The sequence below is a fragment of the Equus asinus genome, chromosome 1 (assembly GCF_041296235.1).
Source record: "Equus asinus isolate D_3611 breed Donkey chromosome 1, EquAss-T2T_v2, whole genome shotgun sequence".
In the NCBI taxonomy this organism is placed as follows: domain Eukaryota; kingdom Metazoa; phylum Chordata; class Mammalia; order Perissodactyla; family Equidae; genus Equus; species Equus asinus.
Genome location: NC_091790.1, coordinates 197,583,319 through 197,610,390, shown reverse-complemented (window position 1 = coordinate 197,610,390; position 27,072 = coordinate 197,583,319). Strand labels below are relative to the sequence as shown.

Sequence of the window (27,072 nt, the reverse complement as noted above, 5' to 3'; positions counted from 1 at the left end):
CATGCTGTCCCATTTGTAATTTAGTCACGTGCTATTACAATCAAACAGCTCAATTGGGTCTTAAAATGGTCTCAACTCAGATCTCATTTGAATGAAAGTGAACTTTAAATGTATAACCACTCGTCCTTTGAACCCGTCTTGTTTCTAATATGGTAGCTACTAGCTGCATGTGGCTATTTAAATTTAAATTAATTAAAATTAAATAAATTTTGAAATCCAGTTTCTTAGTCCACCTGGCCACATCACAAGTGCTCAGTGGCCACCTGTGGAGAGCACCATTTTGGACATCACAGATATCAGACATTCTGTCATCGCGTGGAGTTCTACTGGACAAATCCAGACTTTAAGACCTATAAGTAGAAGAACTTAGAGATTTTAAATATGATCTTAAATAGGCAAACATTTTGCTTTCATTATTAGAGTAAAATTTTCTTATCGTAAGTTTACAATTTGCAGTTATAATAGGGGAAGAGCAGAATTGTTTATAAAGTGATGCATCTTAGTTGCGAGAAGTTTATTGACCGAGTGTGTAAAATAGTTCTCTTTCTCCCCATTTCAGGAATTGGACTTTTTTTTGGGTAGCTTTCTTAAATTCTTCAGAATCACAAATGTATCTGAATATACATATATATCTGTGGATCTCATTTGATTTATAATAATTCCACATGAAGGACAAAATCTGCATTTCATTTTGTAGTGAATTTGAAAGGCCTTTTTGCAATCTTCATGATTAGTGAAATGTTCTCTGTAATTAAATATTCTGAGATTTTACATATTCTAGTACAGTGTCCCCTACTTTGTCTGATGGTCAGATTCACCCATGGCTTGTGATTCCAAGGCTCTCCCTCAGAACAATGCATCGTAGTCAGGGGAGGCCTGGGAGCCGGCATTTTAACTTGTCCCCCATAAGATTCTCACCATGCTTTTGCTGAATACCACTCTGACCGTTGACTTACTAAATATTAACTCTGGCAGGTTTGTGAGTGCTGACAGATATTAAATTTGCTTCACCTCAGTAGAGCTCTGCATTCACCTGCGGTAGAATATGTTTATAGGTTTTGAATAGTCTGAATTCTGACATTATTTTGTAAAATAGATGGAGGAAAATATTATGGAACTAGTAATGAAGCAATATTTTTTTATCCACACATTATCATGCATTTAGTAGCACAGGAAATGTGTTTGATTGATGAAATTATTCAGTCATCAATAGTGTGTGTGTGTATATATATATATATATATATATATTTTTTTTTTTTTTTTTTTTTTAGGAAGATTAACCCTGAGCTAACATCTGCTGGCAATCCTCCTTCTTATTTTTGCTGAGGAAGACTGCCTCTGAGCTAACATCTGCCACCAATCCTCCTTTTTTTTTTTTTTTTTGGCTGAGGAAGACTGGCCCTGAGCTAATATCCGTGCCCATTTTCCTCTACTTTATATGTGGGACACCTGCCACAGCATGGCTTGACAAGCAGTGCATAGATCTGCATCCGGGATCTGAACTGGCAAACCCCAGGTCACCAAAGCAGAATGTGCAAACCTAACTGCTGCACCACTGGGCCGGCCCCAATACTATATATTTTAAATAAATATATACTTGCAGAACAAGTGTATGCAAGCCCTCTTAAATAAATGAGGATCTTCCCAAGACTGAAGTTGGAAGGCACTTGCCTACAATATAGTTACTTAGGGATTGTAGAAATTTTGTCTATATTTGTGAAGCAGATATTTATTCTTGGAAGAATAAATAGCTGTAATCCCCTGGGGTTTTTTTTTGCAAGGTTGCATCCAGTTTGTTTTACCCTTCCTTTTAACGTAGGCACATGACTGATGTGTGTTAAAACCTAGTTGAAAAAGACCTTTTTAAATAAGTATAACTACTTCTTAGTGAAAATAAAGCATTGTATCATGATTTAATTGGTAGTTTTTTCCATTCCTGGGGGTACATATAACAATGGTATTCCTTCTGTTAATGATGTCTTAGGTCTAATTGAACTAAATTATATATTTGAGCTTAGTAACTTTAGTTGACCATATAATAAATAGGTGCACAAAGCACACTGGATGTGGCAGGAGATGACACGTGTTCTGCTCTGTCTTAACCATGTTACCCTAGAGCAAAGTCAGTTTTTGAACCATGAACCTTAGCTGCTAAATGTGGTAGTAGGTCTAATTTAGTGCTTCGGGACTAGAAATGGATGTTATCCTCACCTGGGGAAGTTTCTGAACTAAAAATACCCACACTACTCTCCTGGAAATCCTGGTAGGTCTTTATGATTTTTTATCGAAAATTGAGAGAAAATCTCTATACAGCAAATTGACATGGTAAGTGTGCAATTTGATGAGTTTTGATAAGGTTTATACACTCATCAACCACCACTCTAATCAAGATGTTGGATATTTCCGTCGCCACAGAATGTTTCCTCTACCCACTTCTAGTCAGTTCCCACACCACCCATAGGTGACCATTCTTTTGGTTCCATCAGCCTAGGTTAGTTTTGCTTTTCTTGAACTTCAGCTCACATACATGGAGTCCTACAGAGTGTACTCTTTTTGTGTCTGGATGCTTTTGCTTAATAAAGAGATTTTGAGATTCATCCATGTTATTTCATGTGTCAGTAGTTTGCTTGCTCGCTTCCCCTGTTTCTTCCTTCTTTTTTTCTGAATACTATTCTGTTAAATGAACATATCACATTTTTAATCTGTTCTTCTGTTGATGGGTTGTATTCGGTGTTTTCAGTTTTTGTCTTTATGAATAAAACTTCTGTAAATATTCTTGTACAAATCTTTTTGTGGACATATCTTTTCATTGATCTTAGGTAAAATGCCATAGATAATTGTGTAGTTAATATTAGAAGAAGCTGCCAATAGGTTTTTCAAAGTGCTTGAGCCAGCAACATGTGAGAGTTTCAATTGCTTCTACCCTCTCAACATTTGGTGTTAGTCTTCTTAATTTTAGACGTTCTGGTGGGTGTGAAGTAGCACCATTGTGGTTTTAATTTGCGTTTCCCAATGGTAATGATGTTGAACATCTTTCATATGGTTATTTAGTCATTTGTATATCTTCTTTTCTAAAGTGCTCGGATCTTTTTGCTTAATTTTTATTACATTGGTGGTCTTTTTATTATTGATTTGTAGGCATTGTTTATATATTTAGGATACAAGACGTTTGTCACATATATGTATGTATTGCAAACATAGTCTCCCAATCTGTGCCCTACCTTTCTGTTTTCTTAATGCTTGTTTTTGATGAATAAATGTTTTTTAAAGAATTCCAATTTTGATGACATCCAGTTTATCAAATTTTTAAATGTTCAATTTATTGGTATTTTAAATGTTTAATGTTGTTTGTATCCTAAGACATCAAACTTTATCTTCCCCAGTGTTGAAAAGAATTTCTTCCATGTTTTCTTTTAGAAGCTTTGTTGTTTTATAGAGCTTTTACATTTATATCTATGATCACTCTATCATAAATAATCATCTATGATGATAGTATGGTCATCTTGAATTAATTTTGGTGTATGCTGTGAGGTGTAGAGGTCTTTTTTCCCCCTCCATTTATGAAGTTTTCCAGTAACATAGGAAAATTTGTTTGACATTGCCTCTTTCATTTTCATAGTAACCTATTCTTGTTTTATAAATGCAGTTTTACCCCAAATCTCTGTGAGTATATTAGAGTTTCCCCACACACCTCCTCACTCCACCCGCCCAGTTCTTGTCTATATTCTTAACGTTTTTTGTGGATCCTTAGTTTTTCTATTTGTTCATATTTCTGGTTTCTACATTCTGATAGTCCTTGATTGTCTTTTTATATTTAGACTAAGTAACAGAAGGATGATTTCAAGCTACTTGTATGTGGTCAGATTTTTGGGCTGGTAGTCTTCACTTAAAGGTGAAGGTGAGTGGCGTAGGAGGCTTGGGGGACCTCTAAGTCCCAGGGGTACCAGTAAATTCTGTTGCCGACCTCATTCCCTCTAGACATGTTTATTTTCTTTGGAGAATAGCCTTAAATTTTACTGTCTGGGCATATTCTTGGCTGTCCTTGTTAGACCCAGGTCAGGATTTGAGGTGCTATGGTTAGGTTATATTTTTCTTCAGGGATTTCATTTATTTTATGCTTTTCAACTCCATATCTTTTAGATAATTCCTTTTTTGTTCATGATTAGGTTAACAGAGTTTCTTTTCCAAATAGTTCATTTAACTATAAACCCCTTCCCCATCCCTCCCTTTCTGCTTAAGGACTAAAAATCCTTGCAACTCTTAGTTTTTTCGTTTTTTCTATTTTACAATTTATATTTTTGTTGCATTGTCATCATAGAGTGTTATTTGTCCTATTTTCACTGTTTGGAATTCTCATACCATTTTCTTTGTGGCCTAGATATATAGTTAGTTTTTATGAATCTGCGAGGGACGCTGAAAAAGATCTGTGTTCAGATTACAGTGTTTGGTGTACTTCACTTCATTGGACCTTACTAGCTATTTATGTTTTCCATGTCCTTTATCTTCTTGGATTGAGAGAGGGGAATAAGACTCTTCCACTGGGGCCGGCCCAGTGGCACAGCGGTTAGCTGCGCACGTTCCACTTCGCAGTCCGGGGTTCACTGGTTGGGATCCCGGGTGCGGACATGGCACCGCTTGGCAAAAGCCATGCTGTGGTGGTGTCCCACGTATAAAGTAGAGGAAGATGGGCGCGGATGTGAGCTCAGGGCCAGTCTTCCTCAGCAAAAAGAGGAGGATTGGCAGCAGTTAGCTTGGGGCTAGTCTTCCTCAAAAGAAAAAGACTCTTCCACTGTTTATGCATGACCCCTGCTCTCTTTGTGTTTTCAATTACAAAGTACACTTTTGCCCATTTTCAGTTTTTTATTTTAGGTATATTATTTACAGCATACAGGTGGGTAATTTATTAGAAATGTAGAAGGGAAACGTGTCCAGAATTAGACTTGTCTCAGTGTTATCATTCTGTATTGGTTTTTCCTGGCATGTGTGTGCCCTCTCAGTCCATGGGTTTGTCTTCCTCTGATTTGAAAAATTCATCTTTAATTTGTTCTGTGTTCTTACGGGAAAGTAATTAAACACATGTAAATTTCTTTTAAGTCTCCCACTTCTGATTTTCTTTATTTTCTTTCAGTCTTTTCTAATTTGTTGCTAATTTCCATTTCTTTTTGCTCATTTCTCAGTTTTATCTAACATGTCTCTTACTGGATTTTCAGTGATGCTCATCCTGCTTCAAAGAACTTCTCGCTTAGATTTAATTTCTTCACTGAATCTGCAGGCTCTTGATTCATCTTGTTCTGTGTTGGTTTTGCCATATGTTTCAAGAGCTCTTGTATCTCTTTTTTGAATGTTTTTACTTTCTCATTAAGTTCTTTGAGTCATAGTGATGTTTCTACTCGTGATTTCCTGTTGCTTAGTGGCAGCATTTTTTTGGTGACTTTTCCTCATCCATTTTTCCTGTTTAGATCCTATCTCCTTCTTCTTCCCTTCCTCTTTTCTTTCCCTCCTTCCCTCTCTCTCCTTTAACTTCTTGGTCTATTCTAGATCCTGTGTTACTTCTTTTTGATTGATTTTTGAGTTGAGAATTCCCCCCTGGACCACCGGTTTGAAACTGGGTACTGTTGGGCTGGGAGAGCAGGGGTGGCAGGCATTCCTTCTCATTCACTGTGAAGCACTTTAGGACCCAGGAGTGTATGTTTGAGAGTGTTTAACCTTTACTCACTGCTGCCTGTGCAGTGGCAGCCAGACGGCTGTTCACAATTCCATCTTTTCTTCCTTTTCTTTCTTGTCTCAGCAGCAGAGTGTTTCCTACGTTGACTTTGTATCTGAACCTTGGCCAAGACCTCCTCTCAGCATCTTCCTGTAGCCCTGCTTCAGTCCACTGCCTTGGGTCGGTCTTTTACATAGATTCTGATTGGGTGATAGGTTTTGCCTACTTTTATCCAAGATGAGATTTCCATTTTTTTTTCATTCTACTGTTGTTTTGGGGTGGAGAAAGAACAGAGACTTCTCCACTGTACTGTGTTAAAACAAGGTCATCTACCTTTTTTTTTTCCTTTAAATATTTCAGTAAATTTCTTCCAGCTAACAAAAGCCTTCTTCAGAGTAATATTTAGGATTTGGCTTCTTGGCTCTTCCATCCTTCATTTCATGGCTTGGTGATTTTTCTTCTGATTGTTAATTGTTTTACTTGAGGCCTGGATTTCACTGTCTGTGGGTTGGTTTCCCAGATGGGTTAACTATGAACAAGTGGGGCATCACTGTACTATGAGGATTGTTTGTTTTGAGGGCACACCAAGGTATTCCGCTTATTAAAAATCTTGTAGGGATCAATATTTCCATCTCAGTTCATTTCTCTGGGCTATATTGTACTTCTTTGTGCATTTATGAGGTTGTATAGCTTATGAATTATTAAAACAAGCTTGAATACATCTGTAAAAAAAAATATGAGTAACTTTCATTTGCCTGCCATCCCATCCGGAGGCACTGGTTTCCTTTTATTATGAATTCTGCGTAGTGTTGCTTTTTATGTTTCAAAGATCAAAGATGTAGGAAAAAGTTCATGGCTCTATACTTTGGTGAGGGAGGAGGTAGTTATTTTAGTTTCTATCATCAAATGTGAAAAGTTATTTTCAAATACACTGGAGCCAAAAAAAAGGAAAAAAAAAAAGAAAAACAACAACTACCTAACAGTCGGTGAAAATAACTAACAGGACGCTCTGCCATGCGGTACTTATAATTATTTCAAATTTACTAACAAAACAATGAAGCACATTTTGCATAATGAAGTATTTATTTTTATCTGTCATGCTTGCAAGCTGCTCTCCATTCATCATGTTTGCAAACAGCAGCGGCAAGATTTCTTTAACATGAGCCAAATGTAATTCCCAGCTGTTGAAATTAATTTTTTTAAGTCCTGTTAAAAACTATCATCTAACAACAAATCTCACTATTTTTCTTTTTCTCTTTTTACTTTTCCATTGACCTTTTTCTTGTTTTTATTTTCACTCATGAATAAGTGTTTTTCGGTGATACTTGGTGTGTGAGATAGGACTAGAATAAATAAAAGACATTCTTAAATGTGTAACTTACTATATTGTTCACCAGGCAAGTTGATCGGAATCCTAATTTTGCATCCCTTTCATTTCATAATTAAACAAAAAATAAAACAGAAAGTCAGTTATAAGCTCTAGGATGGAGAAAAGCTAGCTATAATATTATGTATTTTTTAAAATTGCTGTGATATGAAGATCCTACTGTTCTCATGTAGATTTGAGTCAAGACTTGTGCAAAAGCCCAAAGGTTGTAAACTACTTCTTCAGCTTCTTTCTTTGGGGTGTAACAGGTTCGTATAGGCAATGGGCGATACAGGGTTTGTTCTGGGTACTGCATTCTCTTATCATGGATGTTGTTTACACAGCTGCCTAGCCTTAGATTTGGTGATTCTGATGGTATAGAAGTAGATAATAGTTACCAAGAGGTAGATAAGTGGTTAAGAGTTACTTTCTGTGTGTTCTCTGTTTTGTTTTAGTTGTCTCAAGTTACTTTCTTTAGGGGAGAAATAATACAAAAAGATGATTATTGTTGCTATTTCAAATTAAAATGGCTGATCTTGCTGAGTCACCAGAGGTAGTGTGACTAACCTAGCCTAGTTTTGGCTAATCTCGCTAGGTTTTGCACTCTCTTGCCTCTGGGCTTCTGCCTAGAATGATTTCATTTCCTACCTCTTTTTCCCCTTAGGTAACTCATACTTTTTATTTATTCATTTTTTTTTTGGTGAAGAAGATTGACTCTGAGCTAATATCCATTGCCAATCCTCCTCTTTTTGCTTGAGGAAGATTGTCCTTGAGCTAACATCTGTGCCAATCTTCCTCTATTTTATGTGGGGTGCCACCACAGCATGGCTTGATGATTGGTTTATGGGTCCATGCCTGGGATCTAAACCTGTGAACCCTGGGTCGCTGAAGCAGAGTGTGCACACTTACCCACTACACCATCAGGCAGGCCCCTCATACTTTTTTTCTTTTTTTAAAGATTGGTACCTGAGTTAACATCTGTTGCCAAACTTTTTTTTGTTCCTCTCCCCAAAGCCCCTCAGTACATAGTTGTATATTCTAGTTGTAGGTCCTTCAAGTTGTGCTATGTGGGACACCGCCTCAGCATGGCTTGATGAGCAGTGCTAGGTCCACGCCCAGGATCTGAACCAGTGAAACCCAGGGCTGCTAAAGCAGTGTGCATGAGCTTAACCACTGGGCCACAGGGCAGGCCCCCTATTTAAATAATAATAAAACATTATTATTTTTATTATTTGTGGTCTCAGTTCCTGTGGTTTGCTTTCTCTTGTGCCCAAAGCTGCATTGGCTTTGTCCTTTCTGCATGCTCCCATAGAGCTTTGCATTAATCCACCTTAGGAATCATCTCACTGATGATATTTGTCTCTCATACTTCTTGACCAGTGCTGGTTAATATAAACATAATGTGAATATAAACTTAAATCTTCCTGTAGCAATGTTAAAAAGGCAAAAAGAAATAGGAGAAATTGATTTTTAATACTGTCTTATTTAACCCAATATATTCGGCATATTGTTTCAACATATAACCAATATAAAAATTCTAAATTATGTTTTTATATTCTTTTTGTACTGTCTTCAAAATCTAGTGTTTATTTTATACTTCTAGCACATCTCGATTAAGACTAGCTGCATTTCAGGTGCTCAGTACCACAAGTGGCTAGTGTCTACCATATTGTATAGTTATGTGTTGCTTAACAATGGGGATATGTTCTGAGAAATGTGTTGTTAGGTGATTTCATCATTGTGCGAACATCATAGAGTACACTTACAGAAGCTTAAATGCTATAGCCTACTACACAGCTAGTCTATATGTTACTAATCTTGTGGGACCACTTTCGTATGTGTGGTCCGCCCTTGACTGAAACATCCTTATGCGGCATGTGACTGTAAAGCATGGTTCTAGACTGTGGTTTCCTTGAGAGTTGGAACCATGTCTGGTGGTTGCTCGGTTTCTGGTTACCATTGGTGCTCATTCAATATATGCCTACAAATAAATGAATAAGTAATTGAATGGAACATACTGGGAGAGTTATTTTGTAGATTGATGCCAATTGCTAATAATATCAGTATCTTCTGTCAAGAGAAGTAATGCACATTGACTAAAAAGAGGACCCTGAGGTGGGAAGAATCCTGCATTCCAGTCATAAGGTAGGGCAGTGGCAGGCTTTGAAGAGGTGACGTTGCTGAGAATTTATTGCAGGGGACAACTAGGAGAGGAAATTAAGAGGGTGGCCAGTCTCCACTCAGGGTCTGCTTTCCAAGTGATGTCCCCAAATCCAGAGCATTGACAACCAGCACCTTTGACTTTTACTGATAGACAGATCTGTTTCTCCCAGAGTAGTCATAATCAAGTTTGTAATCAAGTTCTGTGCACACCTATTTAGTACAAATAGAGGCTAGTGTATGTGTTTCAGTTTACTGCTTAAAAAATAAAATGGATACAGGGGGCTGGCCCCGTGGCCGAGTGGTTAAGTTCGCGTGCTCCGCTGCAGGTGGCCCAGTGTTTTGTTGGTTCAAATCCTGGGCGCGGGCATGGCACTGCTCATCAAGCCACGCTGAGGCAGCATCCCACATGCCACAACTAGAAGGACCCACAACGAAGAATATACAACTATGTACCAGGGGGCTTTGGGGAGAAAAAGGAAAAAAATAAAATCTTTAAAAAAATAAAATGGATACAATTGTGTCAATTGATACGGTCATTGTTGATAGCAATTTGATATTATGTGGTAAAATTAATAATGTGTATATTCTTTGACTCAGTGATTATCCATTTAGGTACATACCATTGAGAAAATGTTTCATATGTGAACAAGGAGGCATCTAAATGATAATTTCAGCATTTTAGAAAATAGTAAAACATGTAAACCACCTGAACGTCTAGTAATAGGAGATCAGATAAATATTTTTGAAACATTCATTAACTCTGTAGAGTAATTAAATTAATGTAATGCACTAGATTTGTATTTCCAAATGGAAAGCCCTCAAGAACATAATGTTGAGTGATAAAATCAAGTTTCACAACTCTATTTTTAAAAAATTGAAAATAACACATATCACACAATATTATATATTGCTCATTGATGCAAATGCATGCTATATAAAATTAGCGGTTACCAGAGGAGAAGGGGATGACGGGGAGGGCAAAAGGCGTAAAGGGGCACATGTGTATGGTGACAGATAGAAACTGGACTGTTGGTGGTAAACACAATGCAGTCTATACAGAAACAGAAATATAGTGATTACACCTGAAATTTACGCAATGTTGTAAGCCAATATGACCTCAATAAAATAATTAAAAACAAAAGCCAAACTGTAAAGGTAAACCCTACGTCCAGAAGAGTGTATATCACTGGTAAGTGCAGGAGAGTAGGTTGGGTCATTAGGGACGGATCTAGAGAATATGTTTCTGTAGTTTTTTGTGATGCAAAGTACTGAATGATAACAACTGGCAATTTAGGTGGTGGTCATAGAGATGGTATCTTAGTCTTTAATGTATTTAAAATTTTTCTCAATTTGTAAGATGCATTTTATATATTCAGAGGATTTCCTTCAGGTCTGTACTATATTTTTTTGAAAGTAAAAATTTAGGATTACAAATACTAGGGATATTTTGATTTATCCCTTCATATGAATTATTTTACTCCTTTGCTGAAAAAGGATGCATAGATGGAGAAGTGTCCTTTGATGTACACAAGTACAAAAGTGCATTTTATAACTTTGTTCTATATTTCAGGCTGGAATTTTAATCCAGATCTCTATGGGAAAATACATAATAAACTCAGTATCCCATAGCACCTTTTGCACCCTTGTGAGTTAAGATCAAAAGTATTTTTAAAAAATCTAGAATAGCCGGAGCCTTTCAAAGACATTTGGGCTGTGAGGTATTTCAGTTCAGTTCAACAAGTGCTTAAGGAATGCTTGTGCATGCAAGGTACCACATCAGGCTTGAAGGTGGCTGGGACACAGTAGAATGTGAGGGGAAGAAGGAAATGACTCTTCTAGACTTCTCAGGATATTGAAACAGTTGGGAAATGCCCAATTGGATAAATAAATGTTCACTGTCTGAGTGGGAAAGAACAATATATTTTTTTAATGAAGTTATCAATTTATTGTCTCAGCTCCAAATCCATCTGTCATTATCTGCTCTGAGATAACAAGAGCTGGGCCTTTTGGGCATTTCTCCTTTGTAACGAGTATGATGTTAAGCTGTGTCCACAGAGGGCATGGGAGGGACGTTACTGGACGAAGGGTTTCTCTTCCTGATTCCACTGTCTTTGTCATGTCAGCTGCCTGCAGCATGCATGGTTTTTTCTGCAGTGCCTGGTGGTCGGCAGTGCCTGTCACCTTCTCTGTCCCCTGACGCCCTCCTCAGGAGGTTTCCTGGCAGATTACTGCCAAGTGGGACACCTCCCTTGACTGGCTTCCTCCAGCACCTTTCAGGAGGCTTCCTAGTGAATTACGAGGCCAGCACCTCCCTGTGAATGGTGTCCCCTGCACTTCAGAGGGAGGATTTCTGGCTAGTCCTGCCCTTGAACTCTTGCCGGTGTTGTCTGTTCTCAGTCTTAGGGGCAGTGGCTGGTTCCTAGATCTGCTCTTCCTGTTTTCTCTACCTTCAACCACCTCATTAGTCCAATCCATGTTAATTTCTCATGTTCAGATTACTTTTTCTGTTCAGATTACTGCATGCTGTCTCCTGACTGAAACCTGATAGATACAGAAGGCAAACTGCATTTTCTCCAGTATGCTAAAGTCAGTAAAAGTGACTTGACATTTAAAAGATCTCTTAGGATTTCTTCAACCTGTTCTCCATCTGGTTTTAGTAGGACAGTAGCCAGCTCTGCGAATGGGTTATTGGATCAGTAGATGTGAACCTGTCTGACTCTTACCATGTATCTTATTGCATTGGAAAAACCGTGGGCATTATTGTTAGCAGTGAAGTTGGTGTTTAAGGTTCTTACACGGTAAGCTTGTATTGTTTCATCATTTATGCTTCACTTTGCTTTGCTGAGCTGTCTCGAATGCACAGTGGAGGGTTCCTGGTATAACAGAAAGAATATGAGCTTTATTATCAAGGGAACCTAGGTTCTAATTTTGGCTCCACTGTTACAATAATTCTAATTCTAACTCCATTAACACATAAATGAAAAGTCTTCTTATTTTCAACGTCTGAGTTCTCACTCTGAAGATGACAGAAAAATCTGTCGCGTAACTTGGGGCAAATCACTTTGTGTCTTGGAGCTCTTTTCCTTGTCCGTAAAACAGGAAATAAAATACAAGCCTTTCAGGTTGCTGTGAGGTTAATCATGTTGTAATAAAGCACCACTAGCAAAGTGAAAATGGTCCAATTTCTCTGCTTCCTTGCTAGCATTTGATGTAAAATAAAATCACAGTATTTTATTTCAGCCGTTTTTGTAAGTATGGAGGGATATCTTACTGTGGTTTTAATTTGAGTTTCTGTAATAACTAATGATGTGAACATCTTTTCATGTGCTTATTTGTCATCTCTATAGTCTCCATTATTTTTTAAATTTCCTGAAAATAACACGTCTTATTCTTATAATTTTAAAAAAGATAAGCAGGAAAAAACTGACCTATTTTAGTTTTCTCTTTTGGTATTTGCCATCACAGTTCTTCCTGAGCTTTCAAACCAGGTCTTTTTCACCAGAAGTTAACCTACACATCCAGAGTTACCTCTGGTTCTTTCTAACAGTTTGGTTTCATGTTTCCTGTGATTTGAGATTAATGAAAACAAACAAAGAAACCCAAACTCAAGCCCAAACAATAAAACTACTCTGAACAATACTTACTAACAATGCATTTATCTTACAAAGTGTACTTCATGTTTTAAATTTTTATTAAACTTTTGATAATGCCTTTTAATTCTTAAATACCATTAGTATAAAACATTTCTACTAGGCAGAGACACCTTGAGGTAAATGCAATGTAGAGAAAAGTGGGAGAAGAGCTATTCAAAACTTTACATCTCTCATTGTAAGGAGAGCATAGGTTGGCCCATATGATTGTAATATAAATGGAACAGGAAAATTTTGAAAGATGATAGAGGAGCAAGAATGGCAAGAAATATTTTATGGATTGTGGCCAACCATTGGAACAAGTAAACAGTATAGGGAATGCTAAACAGTTGTAAATGGCCCCAGTGTTTGTCAGTTGCTCAAGACAGGAACCTGGGGGTCATCTCTGGTTCATTTTGCACAACCCTCCATATCCACTCCCTCAGCCAATCCCGTCAATTCCACCTCCTGAATGTAACTTGAAGTACATCCATTTCTCCCTGCTAAATGCCACAGACCTGGTCTAAGCCGGCATCTTCCCTGGACAGTGCAATAGCCTCCTAACTAGCTTCATTACTTCCAGTCTCATCTCTCTCTAACCTCTTCCCAACATAAGAGGAAGAACGATCTTTGATAGGTAAATTAAACGGAACACTCTCAAACTTAAAACCCTTAATGCCTTCCTTTTATACTTAAACTCTGTTCTATACCTTGGGCTGCTTAATCTGGTCTTTGACTGTCTCTCAACTTTGTCTCTTATAGCTGGTCCCTTATCTGACTAAACTCGAAAGCAACTGGCCTATTAAAAACTATTTTTAAAAGTAAGCCTTTTCGTGACTTGATAAATCATGCTTTAAAGACTAAGATTAATTTATCTCTAAGAATGCACTGAGGTAATTTACAGACTAAGAAAGCACTGAGATAACTTACAAACTAAGAAAAGTGGTAGTTAATGAGGCATTTATTCACCACCTTTAAGTACTTGGCTCTTTAATGGTGCTTTGTCCCACATGGCTGTAACTCTTGGCCTAAAGAAGGCCCGGTGTGACTTTTAGGGTAGTTGCCTCTTGCTTTTAACCCGAACCCAGTGATTCCTCTTCTTTCCTTCTCTTTTGGAGACGCTATCCCTGCTTCCTCTCCCTTCTTTCTACTCAGTCTTCAAATAGTTCCCCCACGCTTTTTTTTTTCCCCCTAAATAGGAAGAAGAATTAGCTTCTGATTATTTGTCCTCAGTTTGAAAAAGAGTATAGTCAAGTTATGAGATTATAATACGTGAAGTTATTACCTTACTTGGTAATAAAAATATGTAATTATTTCTTAATTTCTAATTATTTTGTATTAAGGCCCAATTGCTGAAGTTAACTTCCTATTACCATTTAGATTTAATCGTTATTGTTTAACTAAGAGAATAGATTTATTTGCTAGAAATTCAGTAAATTGTGTTAAAATATTTTTATATCTTGTCAAAGGTATTAGAAAAGGTACAGAGATGATATGATTTGGTATTTTTTTCTTCTGTCGCTACAAAATAAGATAAATGCGTCACTTTTTTGTGTAACAAAGGATCTGATACGTTTTCACTTTTGATATATGCAACTATGACTCTCTCATTTGAAATATGTCTCCCATATACGTTCTGAGATCTGTTACCACTGATCTACAAGATAAGGAGAGGGGATGGAATTCTGGGTGCCAAAGAAACAGGCAAGGCGGCAAATGAGTTCCAAATCTCTCTGCATTCTTCTATTATGTAATGTGTTTGCATCAATAAAGTCAATTTTATTTAAAAGCTTTTACTTTTGCCAAGTGGACCAGCCACCATCATTGCTATTTTCTTCTCTTCCAGCTCTTCTTGGTAGTTCTAGGCATTTTATTATTTTTGCTCACTCACAGAGATCTGTCACATCTCATTATTTTGTCGCTGCTGCTTTACCAGTGTTTGTATATTATGAAGTGAGCTAATAGAAGTTCTCACTTTTCATGCTCACCATTTATGGTGATATCTATACAGTTGTTGTTTATCTCATCTGACTCGGGAGATGATGTGAACTACCCAGCAGAAGACAGTCAGAAGGATCTGCCTTTGACTGTTGTGACTTGTCGCAATAATTTCGTAATAGGGTCTCGGGTGAATAGGAGGCACAATGGAGATGGCTTGGGATCATGCTAGAAGGTCAGCCAGAGTATCACAGATATCTGATGCATGTACGGATTGTATAATAGGACTTACTAAAGATTCCAAAAGTCTAAAATAGAAGATAACGTGGTAGGTTTGCATCTGGGGTAGAGATGAAGGCAATTTAGCTAGGACATAAATTGCTTGGTTAATTCACCTGACTTTGGTGGCTAGGTAGAATGTAGTTTCTGGGTGATGGTCTAGCTTTTAAATTGGAAGTTTAGAGAATAGCGATCTGTCATCCAGCTGAATTCTGTGGGACCTTGGGCAGCCTGCTGAGGTATAAGTGGTCCTCTTGTTAGAGCATTGGTTGTAGACTGGGAGTGATTTTGCCCATGAGGGGACATTTGGGCTTGTCTTTGGATATTTTTAGTTGTCACAATTTGGGGGTGCTACTGGCATCTAGTGCATGGGGGCCAAGGATTGTGCTAAACATTCTACGATGTACTGGACAACCCCTCATAAGAAAGGCCCAAAATGTGGATAGTGCCAAGGTTGAGCAACACTATATTATAGCGACACCAACAAAGGTCTATTATATCTTTTTTTATTCACTGTAGATTGAGTGTACGTATTTGCCACTTTGTCCCTAGAGAATGGCCAATATTTAGTAAAAAAGTTAATGATTGAAAATGCACTCACCTTAATCGTTCCTAACAAGTCACATTGGGACAAGCATGCATACTCCAGCTTCATCTATACAAGAACATGTTTTTCCGTCCTGCTTAGCTATTTGCAGTTTTTACACATTGTAAGCTTTACTCATTTTTTAGAATTTCCCTGTGCCACTTTAGGATAAACAGACAGTTTTATGTTTGGCTGTTTTTAAGATTTCTTGGTAATGAGGTATTTGGGGTCACTCAGTGTTAAAGAGGCACCTGATTATAGACTTTATAAATAGCATCAGGAATGACTAAATGCCACGTTTTATCTCCGTAGCGCATATCTAGGAGAGGAGGAGATAGAAGGTGGCAGAGGGAAGGGTAATAGAATTTACGCAGCAACATTTACCTAAAGGTAATAAAAATCTTCATTACATGGCATGCAACAGGTCATTAGGACTAGCAGAACTATGCGTGTAGATGCTCAATATAAATACCACTTGCTTTTTATTTGAAATAAGGATAATTCTGTGCTACTGACTTGGCTAAAATTTAAAGAATATTCCATTTACTATTTGTGGGATATTACAAATAATGTGAGCTTTCTTAGTAATTGCACATAAATATACTACAAATAAAACCTTTCATCTAAAATCCTAGAAGAGTTATCTAAACAGCAATTAATTATGCGTTTTGGTACTCCTATGAGCAAAGTAAATTGTTGCCATTTCTCTCAGAGGGCATATATTTCCATTAAATGCTTTGGATGAGTTTCTCCACATGAAATAATGTCTTGACAGGGAAAGCATGCTAATCCATCTCTGTTAACCATGTCCCTGAACTAACTGATTTGGATCCTGATCAAGGCTTCACTGGTGAGAGTGTATATAAATAATAGCCAAACCATCTACGAAAATACACAACTCCCCTAAAGGCTTGATCCAACACAGAGTTGAGGCATAATAAGATAATATTCTCCAAATAAGAAAGAGGAAGAGTCAGTGTTTTTGAAGTAGAAGTTAATGTGTGTGTTAGTTAGGGCTCCTTCTGTTTCAAATGACAGAGAATCTAACTCATGCTGGCCTGAACCCCAAAAGGGAATTTATAGCTAACATAATTGAAAAGTCTAGTGCCTGGCTGTTGCTATGGCTATGGGATCAAACAACGCTGTCGTCTGCTAGCTTTACCTTTATTATATTGGCTTCGTTCTCTGGGTGGCTCTGATAGATCGTAGATCCAAGCTTCCAGCCTCTCAGGTTGCCGGACAGTAGAAAAGAGAACCCTTGTGCACTCTTGGTAGGAATGCCCAGTGTAGCCACTGTGAAAAACAGTATGGAGATTCCTCAGAAAATTGGAAGAGAACTACCATATGATCCAGCACTCCCACCTGTGGGTGTTTATCTGAAAGAAATGAAGTCAGATGAAGGTCTGGTCATTTTGCAGGAGTGGCTTTCAGAGGTTTCAGTCACCTCTTCTTTGGCACGCACATGGCCATAGAAGCCATTGATTCTTGGGTCTCTCTAGCTTTTTGTTTTGTTTTGTTTTGTTTTTTTTGGTGGAGGAAGATGAGCCCTGAGCTCACATCCATTGCCAACTTGCCCATTTTGCTTGAGGAGGATGGTCCCTGAGCTAACATCTGTGCCACTCTTCCTCTACTTTGTATATGGGACACCACCACAGCATGGCTTGATGAATGGTGTATGGGTCTGTGCCCAGGATTTGAACATGCGAACCCTGGGCAACTCAAGCGGAGCTCGCTCACTTCCTAGAGCGACCCTGGAGACAGCCCCAGGATCTCTCTGGCTTTTATCCTTTGCTAGTTGTTACAAGTTTCCTTAGGGATCTGTGTCTAGCAGCCATTCTCCAGTGCAGGTGCATCTTATCAGTGCTGATTACTGATTGCTTAATAAACATTCTTAACATAGTAACCTTTGGCTGATTCTTAATACTCCTATATATTCTCTGAGTTGCTATTGCAAGGAAAATTTGACCAAGGGTTATGTAGTTAAAGTTTTAAATAACAATATATCTTATGAGAGAGAACATATAAATAGATGTAAGAGTGACTTTTTTTATGGTTGCTTACTAAGGGCCATGATATATTTTACCAATATTCAACTGGTGGCCATTTAAGTTTGCTACTAGTTTTCCATGATTACACATAATCATGAAATGTGTACATATCTTTGAACACATTGAATCTTTGTACATATGCCCTTGTGAACTTGGGCAAGTGCTTATAAAGGCTACATGGAATTTCTGAATCAAAGGGCATGCGCATTTAAATTTTATAAATCTGCCACACTGTCTCTCAAAGTCATAATCTCACCAACAGCATGTGAGAGAATTTGTTTCCCCATGCCACTTCTTCTAATTTTATTTATGTTGTCTCTGAAAAATTTTGTGAATTTGGCAAAATATATGTAATAATCTTTATTTTGCATTAGAATCAGCACACTTGGCATTAGCTCAAAATGGACTCATCGGCATTAGCTCATAGGACTAATAAATGGCTAATCTAGATTAGAATTGAAATCTTTCATATCTAGTATTCTTTCGTTTAACTGATACTGTAATATGTTTATTCGATTTTACTTTTTTCTTCCATGTTAATACTTGAAACGAATTTAATAGTCTGCTTTTCGCAAAGTCAAATTATTTCTGCCCAACTTTATTTAACAGAAATTACTGAAATAGCCAATTAACCTCTGATTGTGAATGGAGCTCTTCATTATTTGTTATTATCATTAATTTACATTATATCAGATTAAAAAACTGTAAGTTTAAGATATATTTAATTTACTTCTTGGTAGGACCAATATATAAAGTTGATGTTGAGATTTTAGTGTATTTTATTCTTCAGATATTTGTCAGCCTGATGCATAGTAAATAATTGTTCAACCACTGAAGTTGTAGTATTTGACAGATCTTCAAAAACTTTCCTCTATAAGCCAATGAAATTTTTACATTAAAAGATAACTCATACAATAACTTATATTCATTAAAGCTTGGAACAAGTTAAATTGATGACAGAGTCAATATATTTTTGAGGCTGATTCGTTAAGCGTACCCTCTATTTCTGGTTCTTTTTTTTTTTTTTTTAAAGATTTTATTATTTCCTTTTTCTCCCCAAAGCCCCCTGGTACACAGTTGTATACTCTTCGTTGTGGGTCCCTCCAGCCGTGGCATGTGGGACGCCGCCCCAGCGTGGCCCGATGAGCAGTGCCATGTCCGCGCCCAGGACACGAACCAACGAAACACTGAGCCGCCTGCAGCGGAGCGCGCGAACTTAACCACTTGGCCACGGGGCCAGCCCCTATTTCTGGTTCTTTTACTTGGTCACTTTCGTTAGTAATGATATTTATTTGGTTTTCAAATTGCTGTCAATGAATTCATGCCAACATTATGTAATTTATGCTTGAAATATTTTATTTTTAAAATGCCATTTAATTTATGTATATAGAAAATATTTTATTGATAAAATTTAGAAGTGGTAGACTACATCTTTTTTGGTCAAGCTTTATTAACAACAAAACAAAATAGTTTTAGGGACAGACTGGCACTTGTTTGTCCTTTCAGAGGGATTGTCCCCTGCTCCCAACTTCCAGGTAAGGAGAGAAGAGTCCACAGATTGCATCATGGTTATTGTAACTCCATTGGCCATTTAAAACAGGAATAGATGTGGGCAAATTGACTTCCTATAAAAAAGTTATTTCTCTTTTCATAAACTGCTCTAAAGATACCACCTTAAATCTAGGTGTGAGAAGTAACAGGCATTACAAGAAGTTTTTGGATTGTAAAAGTAACTCTGGTCTTAGCTGAACTAGATTGATTAATAAGTAGTTTTACAGATTTGTGCATTGAAACTCATCTCTCCTTGCCTTGTCCTCCCCTTGCGTTTTGTTGCTTTTATTATAGCACTCATCAGAGTCTACCATGCATTGCATATATTTGCTTCTGTTTCTCTTTTTTCCGCCATAATTGAGCCTGGAGAGCTAGTACTTTTTGTTGGTCATCTTTCTATTCTATTTAGGGCCTGACACACAACAGGTATAAATGTTGAACTCAACTGATCTTTGGAAAATAATATAGTGTGAAAAATTGATGTCATTCTATTTGATAATCCTTAGCCACTAAAAACTGTTTCTTAGATTTTCACATTACTTCAGTGAATCTGTTTTTACGTAAAAAGATCCCGTATACTTGTTAATTTTGTTTACAGCGAATTGTTTTATATACTCTGAGGGCAATTACTCAGTTCATCGTCTGTTTCTGTTTATTAATCTTTTCAATCTCCCTATTCATTCATTCTATAGCATATTTTATATGTGAGATGATCTCTCTATTTTAACTTTTGATGATTTTGAACTTTTAGGTTTTGATATTTAGGAAATGTGAGGAATATTCTGTGATTTTCTGCAAGTTATATTTGTGGTAAGATTCGAATTTGGGTGCCATTCTTTTTAAGGAAATGTATGTTGTGGGTAATTGGTAGAATGAGACGTCCTCTTAGATATCTTTGTAAAAACTCTTAGTTTTGTTTTGCACTTTTTAAGTAGCTTGGGATTTTCTTTTCCAGGAACACAATGGTTTTTAGACTTTATTTTCATTCTAATAAAAATGGAGGAAGAAGACTAATGTTTACTAAAGGCTTACTGGGTTTCAGTATTGTGATGAGCCCTATATATGATTATTATACATTAATTGCTTAATAACTCTATGCCATAGGTGATATTATCTCCGTTTATAGATGAGGAAGCTGAAGCAAAAAAGGAACATCATTTTTGCCATTTAAACTCTGTTTTGTTTCTGATATAACATAGAACACAGAAAATAGTCTCACATATTATGGATTAGTGGAAAATTCATTGAGACTTTTATTTCTGTCAATATGGTCAATTAGATATCCTTGAAATATACCACCTGCTATCAAACACCTAGAAATCTGGATGTATTGTAAACACTCTTGTAATTGTGCAGCTTAATTTGCAAAAGGTAAGGTGATTTCATAAGTGCCATAAAACAAGGAAGTAGCTCAAAAGAATGGTTCGCTTCTTCTGAAGCTCCTGGTCCTCGAGGTCTTTGCTGGTCTCTGTGACCTATGACTTTGGTGTTACCAGCTTTGGGGACAGGAAGCAGGACATTCCTCTGTTCGGGCTGAGGAACTGGAATCTCAGACATCTTCCCCTTCACTCTCATTGCCCAGGGTAAAAGTTTAATCTACGATCATTAGGTAAAGCACATTTTTTTAAAAAAAAACAGAATATAAGAAAGCAATTGATGCTAAGATACTGAACATTTCTAGGAAAATTAGAAATTAGAGAAGTAACAACAACAACAAAAATAGTAGTCCATGGCCTAAGAAAATTTCAAGGAACAGTTGATCTGCAACATCAAATCCTAGAGTGACAGCAAAGAGAAAGTGCAGGAAAGGGGTAGATAAGCCCCAGCCCGAGAGACAGCTGGTCTTATTTGATTATCTTTTACCCCAAGTTTCAGTCAATTTTGTGCCGCCTTCACAATTTTGACAATGTTCACACATTATCTAGATTATTATTTACTTAATATCTTAAAATGAAGTTATGCTATGCTTATGGTTTATTTTTGAAAGAAATCTTTTATATCACAATAAAATATGGAAACCCATAATATCTGCCAGAAGTAGAAAGTTATCTGTAAAAATGAGTAAAATAAGGGAACAAAGTTATAACCATGTCCTGTTGCCTGTTACTGTGCAAGCCCTATCTTCTGTTATAAAGAAGGGAAAACAAGCTTCAAGAGATACTGAAGATACCATATACGATCTCCTCCTTTATTTAATAAGAGGAATTGAGAAAGATGCTACAAGGACACATGCTTTGTCTTAGGTGATTCTGTCTTCCTTGTGTGTGTGCCATGTAGGCTTGTTTTTAGCACCAGCAGTGTCACTGGCTGAATGTGAAATGATCCGAGGAGGGAAGTGTGATCGTGTGCATGCCTGAGTGCCTGCTTTTTGATGTTTATCATTTGAAAGATACTGCTCTAAACTTCCTGTTGTTGACGAAAATAATCCATAACCAATCCCTGTTGTTGACGAAAATAATCTATAACCAATCTATAAATGAAAATTTGGGAGAGTTTATTCTGAGCTGAAATCTGAGCACCATGGCCTGGGGCCTTTCTTCCCGAAGGAAGAAAGAGCACCAAAGAGGTGAAGTATACAGAGTGGTTGTATACCCCCAAACAGAATGTTTCACATATGATTGAAATGTCTCTCCCACAATAGTCACAAGATTGCCCTGTCAGCACAGCGCTTGATGGACACAGCAGGTAGTGGGTCTGCTATCTCGGTGGGCGGAGCAGGAGGCAAGTCTATTGTCTAGAGCTGGGTTGTCAGAGATGAGCTCAGCAATCAGTTTCTAGCCTAAGGAAAGATGCTTAATCCTTAAGGGAATGCCAGCGTTGGGAGGGGGAGGGAAGCTGCACCTTTATCTCAAGGGCCTTTGCTCTTGCCATAGGGAATATCTAAAGCAGATATACAATGCATGCTCAACTGCCTCGGTCAGGCCCTTTTGGAAAGACAAGGTCAGGCCGAATTAGGTTTACACAAAATGGCTTCCTCATATTCTCCAATATATCCTATTGCTTGCCATTTTTATTTGTCACTGTGTTGAAACAGTCTTTGTTTTTTTTCTCTTTGAAGCTCTTTTAAGAGCCTGTGCTGACGGAGGTGCCAACCGCTTGTATGACATCACTGAAGGAAAGAGGGAAAGGTATGCTTTCCTTGAGCCAGCGTCCGCAACACCACTAATTCTGCTCTTCCGTTTGTTCTATTCTCTTCTTAGTAAATGGTGACTGTTAATTTTCCTTCAAACTTAACAAAAAACCCCCTCAGTGAGAAACCTGCTTAATGTTGTATTATTTCTTTGCTTTGAATGGAATCCCTTAGTAGAACTAGGCTAATCATATTCTTAATTTAAACGAAAAACCCATTCTACTACTTCAAAAGTCTCATTAAGTAGCATATCAAATATCAATATTTGTGAGGACTTTGAATATTGATTAAAATAAAATTTCTAATGGTAATTTGAGTTGTTATTCAGTTTAAATGCATAAAACTATCTCATATAAGTGAAATGTATATTCTCTTGTAGAAGATGCAAGATTTTTATATTAGTGTTGAGTAAAGCTCAGTATAATTTACTCTAACTCAGTTACTTCTGAGTTAGGCACATAGATATATTTTAGGAGACAAGTAATTTATTTCTTAATGATTTGTTGTCTGTGCTGTCTCGTTTTCCTGATCTTTGCATGGTGAGCTATTTTTGGATAAGAGAATATGTTTGAGGAGAGCAAGATTTAAATCTAGCTCATTGCCAGCATGTTCATAGTTCAACCTCTTGGCAAATACAAGAATTTATAGTTTAGATATACATAGACCAGCTATGAAATTTAGTTCCACTTCCATCATGTATGTTATTGAATGTACTGAAATGTTTATAGTTTGAGAAATCAACTCCTTGCTGCAAAAAATAAAGTAAAAATATTATGATGCAACATACCATAGGTGTGAATTAAATATATGTATTTTGAAATATTGTAAAATACATCTTCATGGCATCAGAATTTTTAACTTCAGCTTTCTAATGTTGGAGCTGCTTTTGGAAATCAGCTGGGAGCTTATAAGAGGAAGGCATGTTTCTTTTGAGATTGGGCATGCTGATGTCTTGGGACTGGATGTGTTATCATAGAATACAGCAAAAGTGGGAGCCTAGGAAACAATTTAAATTATTAACATTTTGTGCTGCTTTATTTTTTAACTGTACGGATTCCTCTGACTATGTTGTCTAAGACCTGACGTGGACAGTATGTGAAAAAATCCTCAAGTATGTGTTACAAAAAGTGCCAGTTAGTTCAGGAAAGAGCATAATACCCATGAGGCCAAGATTATGAGTTGGGTACTGTTTGTTTCATGCCTGTAGCCTGCTTGCTGGCAAGAGATCTGGTCCTGGGTGCTGTTTTTTTCTCTAATGGTCCGTGTAGTCCATGAACATAATTATATGAACCAGAGCTGTGCAATGCTATTAACACAGTGCTTCCCAACTCTTCCTTGATTGTAAGAACCGTCTAGAAGACTTGTGAAAAAATACAGATTTCTATACAATTATATTAATTATTTTTATTGGATTGGACTGGACACTAATAAGAAAGATGATACACAACACTTTTATTCACATTTGAAATCAAAACAGATGACCATGCTTGAGAAGTGAGTACTATTATTTTTGCCCAAATTTCAAAATAATCATTTCTGATATTTCTTAACACACTTATAAGTGATCCTTGGAAGTCTTCCAAGAAGATTTATGATTTATCTAACAACTGTCTGTCCATATATGAAGATGTTCAATAAGAAAATGTGCTTTCCATTGAGTTTCTAGGTATAATAATATATTTGCAATGATTCCTACTCTGATGCTTAGGGACGTGGCTGGCCTGGGTAAGGGTGGAGTCCCGAACAGGGAGATGAGTGAAGCTAATTGCCTCATGTGGGAGTTAAATTCTTGGAATAAATCTCATTAAATCCAAATCCTAACCAGTTGAACTAATTGGATACAGGTGATTAAACATGATTCCTGTTAATTTTATTTTTAACAGAATGGCTTCACAATGAAAAAGGAAAAAATATTTATGAGTTTTAAAAAGGCAAGTATGGTTTATGGACCTCTGCTTGCCTTGCTCTTATTTGTTTGTTTATTTAATGTCCATATCTACAACATAATACCTTATAATTATGCAATTACAACTGAATGTGTAGAGATTCATCTTCAATTGAGGGCAAAATGAGATATTTAGATGTTTAGAATGGAAGGAAGGAAGACTGATGTAGACAGTAACAGAGGAGCAAGCTTTATAGTGGGATAGAATTGGGGCAAAAATCAGTGGTGACCTTAGGTCCAATCCTCTACCTAATGCATTCAACTCTCCACACCGTCTTTCATTATTTTTTTTTCAAGTAATTTTATTGGGATTATAATGGTTTATAACGTTGTGTAATTTCAGGTGTGCATTATTGTTTATCAGTTCCTGAACACACTTCATCATGCTCACCCCCGGTGGTCTAATTTTTATCCATCACCATCTTTGTTTGTTTGTCTGTCTGCTTCAACTCTGGAATCGGCCTCTCTCTACTTATCAGGTTTAGAAGTTCTAAATGTTTTTTTCTTATTTGTGAAAACAATACATGGTCATTGAATACATGTTAGTGAGCTGGAAGAAACAGAAAGTTGAAAATAAAAATTATCTGTTATTTCTTCCTAAGTAGCAAAGAGTTGGATTGGGTCTACCTATTGGTTCTGCCCTTTGGAACAGCAGAAAATATGACTTATTTTTCTGTAGCCACTTGCTCAAGTGAAAGTAAGCTTGATGAGTGTAAGCTCCCTAAAATTGTCTGGGAATATGAGACACTCAATAAATGTCTGTTAGTAATTGAACATTTGAATAGGATTGTTTTGTTCTCTCTCCCATAGGTTTTGATTGACTTTGATTAATGACTTTCATGTTTTGGGTAAATAGATTACCTCTGCTCTGAGAGCTGAGAGGTTCTGATTTGGATGTGTGTTCAGTCTGTACATCAAACTGAGGCAGGTTGAAGTCCCAGTCAGGAACAAATAGAATGGGCTCCACCAATGACCAGTGGATCCTACCTTTGGCCGGGGCAGTGAGATTAAAGAGGAAGAAATTTTAGAAAGACTCAGTCTCTGTACTGCACTCCTGTACTCTTGATTGACTGTTTTCCTAACACCAGATGCCTGTTTTTGGAAATGTGGGGTAATAAGTTTGGGTATCAGATATATGCACCAATACCCGCAATTCTACAGCTCCAACCTGATACTGACTGAACTCTCATGTTTATATTCTGATAGTAGTCTGCAATTAAGAACTCCTATGGTGGCTTCATAACATCCTCCTGCCCTCTCTCCAGTAGGTAAAACCCATTATTGGTCAGAACCAGGATGGTAAAGCACAGCCCCACTTGTCACAATAATCACAGGCTACAGAGATAAAGAAAAAAAAAATACAAGAGAAGCAGAGTAAGATTTTCTAGGAGGATTTTATGGAGCAGACTTTTTTCTTGCCCATCATCGATAGGCCTTGGAGGTTTGTTTTAGAGTGATGATTTTATTGACACTATGTTAGGTCAGGAAAGTGTAAATTGTCCACGTCACAGAAAAGTGAAAGATGGTTGTTTGTATGTACCGGGTACATAATAATGATTATGGGAGGGTTAAGGCCACGCCCTACCCCCAGCCACCATTGTCTCCTTCCATTTCTCAATTATTCCTATTTCTACATGTTTAGCAGATACTCTAAGAGCAATTTCTGCTCTAGTCAGTTTCTGACCAGAGTCTGAAAAGTAGTCAACTGTGGCAGTAGTTACCAACCTTTCTCACCATGGGGAATATTAAAAACAAACAACCATATAGAGAAGTGCACAAATTAAAATGATATAGTCCATTGACTTTTCATATGGGGAGCACACTCATGTCAACAGCACTGAGATCAGTAAATTGAATATTACCAGTGTCACAGAAGCCTTCCTCATGCTCCCTGCCTTCGCCGTCTCCCCTAAAAGGGAACCTCAGATGTAACCACTATCTGACTTAATTAATCTTAGATTATATTTGCCTATTTTTGAACTTTATAAAATGGAATCATACTGTATTGAATTTTGAGCGTGTGGACTGTTTTTTATATGTAGAATTCATAGCTCTCTAAACCTGAAAAAGGATTAAGAAACATTGCTGCAGGTTCCTGCAGGAGAATTATGGTGACCATAATTATGAGGTGGAGGTGGGGATGGAATCAGGTAGAAGAGAGTAAGAGGTATATAGAAAGGAACGAGAATTCTAAGACCGATGACACAACCACAGTAGTCTGACAATGGGGAGAAATAGTTTATATTCATCATTTAAAAATAATACCTTTAAAGAGGGTAAATATTTATAAACCCTATTCTGTTAGAAAGGTAAAATAAACTGACCAAAAAAAAAGAGAGAGAGAGAGAAAGAGCTTTGCAATGAGACAGGATCTCTCTATAATAATTCAGTAGCAGAAATAAGAACGTAGCATTTAACTTATCTTTTATTCCTTCATTCAAGCATGTATTGGATACTTTCAATAGTTAAACGTTTTGATAGTTACTGTGAATATATAAATAAGTAAAATACAGTTCTTACCATCAAGAAACTTTCAGTATAATCAAAGTAAAGAGGATATTGGTATTCAATATGGTAGATTATAAAGCACATAATGAGAAAATTCTAGTTCAGCATGATAGGTTCCGTGACAAAGGAAGACGTGGTGGATGGACAATTAATCCAGAATGTGAGAGTATTAGAAAATATTCTGAGGATCCTAATGGGGTGTAAAAGATCAAGGCCACAGAGTGT

General features: G+C 37.1%; 1 protein-coding gene across 10 annotated transcripts in view; it reads left to right on the top strand.

Moving 5' to 3' along the window:
* TPK1 (thiamin pyrophosphokinase 1) overlaps positions 1–27,072 on the top strand; it is a 320,428-nt gene that overhangs the window by 98,218 nt on the left and 195,138 nt on the right. For all 10 annotated transcript variants that reach the window (XR_011505038.1, XR_011505034.1, XR_011505033.1 and 7 more), the window contains one exon: positions 22,323–22,392. Coding sequence is in view for 6 of the 10 variants with exons in the window: in XM_070515232.1 (XP_070371333.1) it covers positions 22,323–22,392 (70 nt within the window). In the remaining 4 variants the exon portion in view is untranslated. The remainder of the gene's footprint in view (positions 1–22,322; positions 22,393–27,072) is intronic.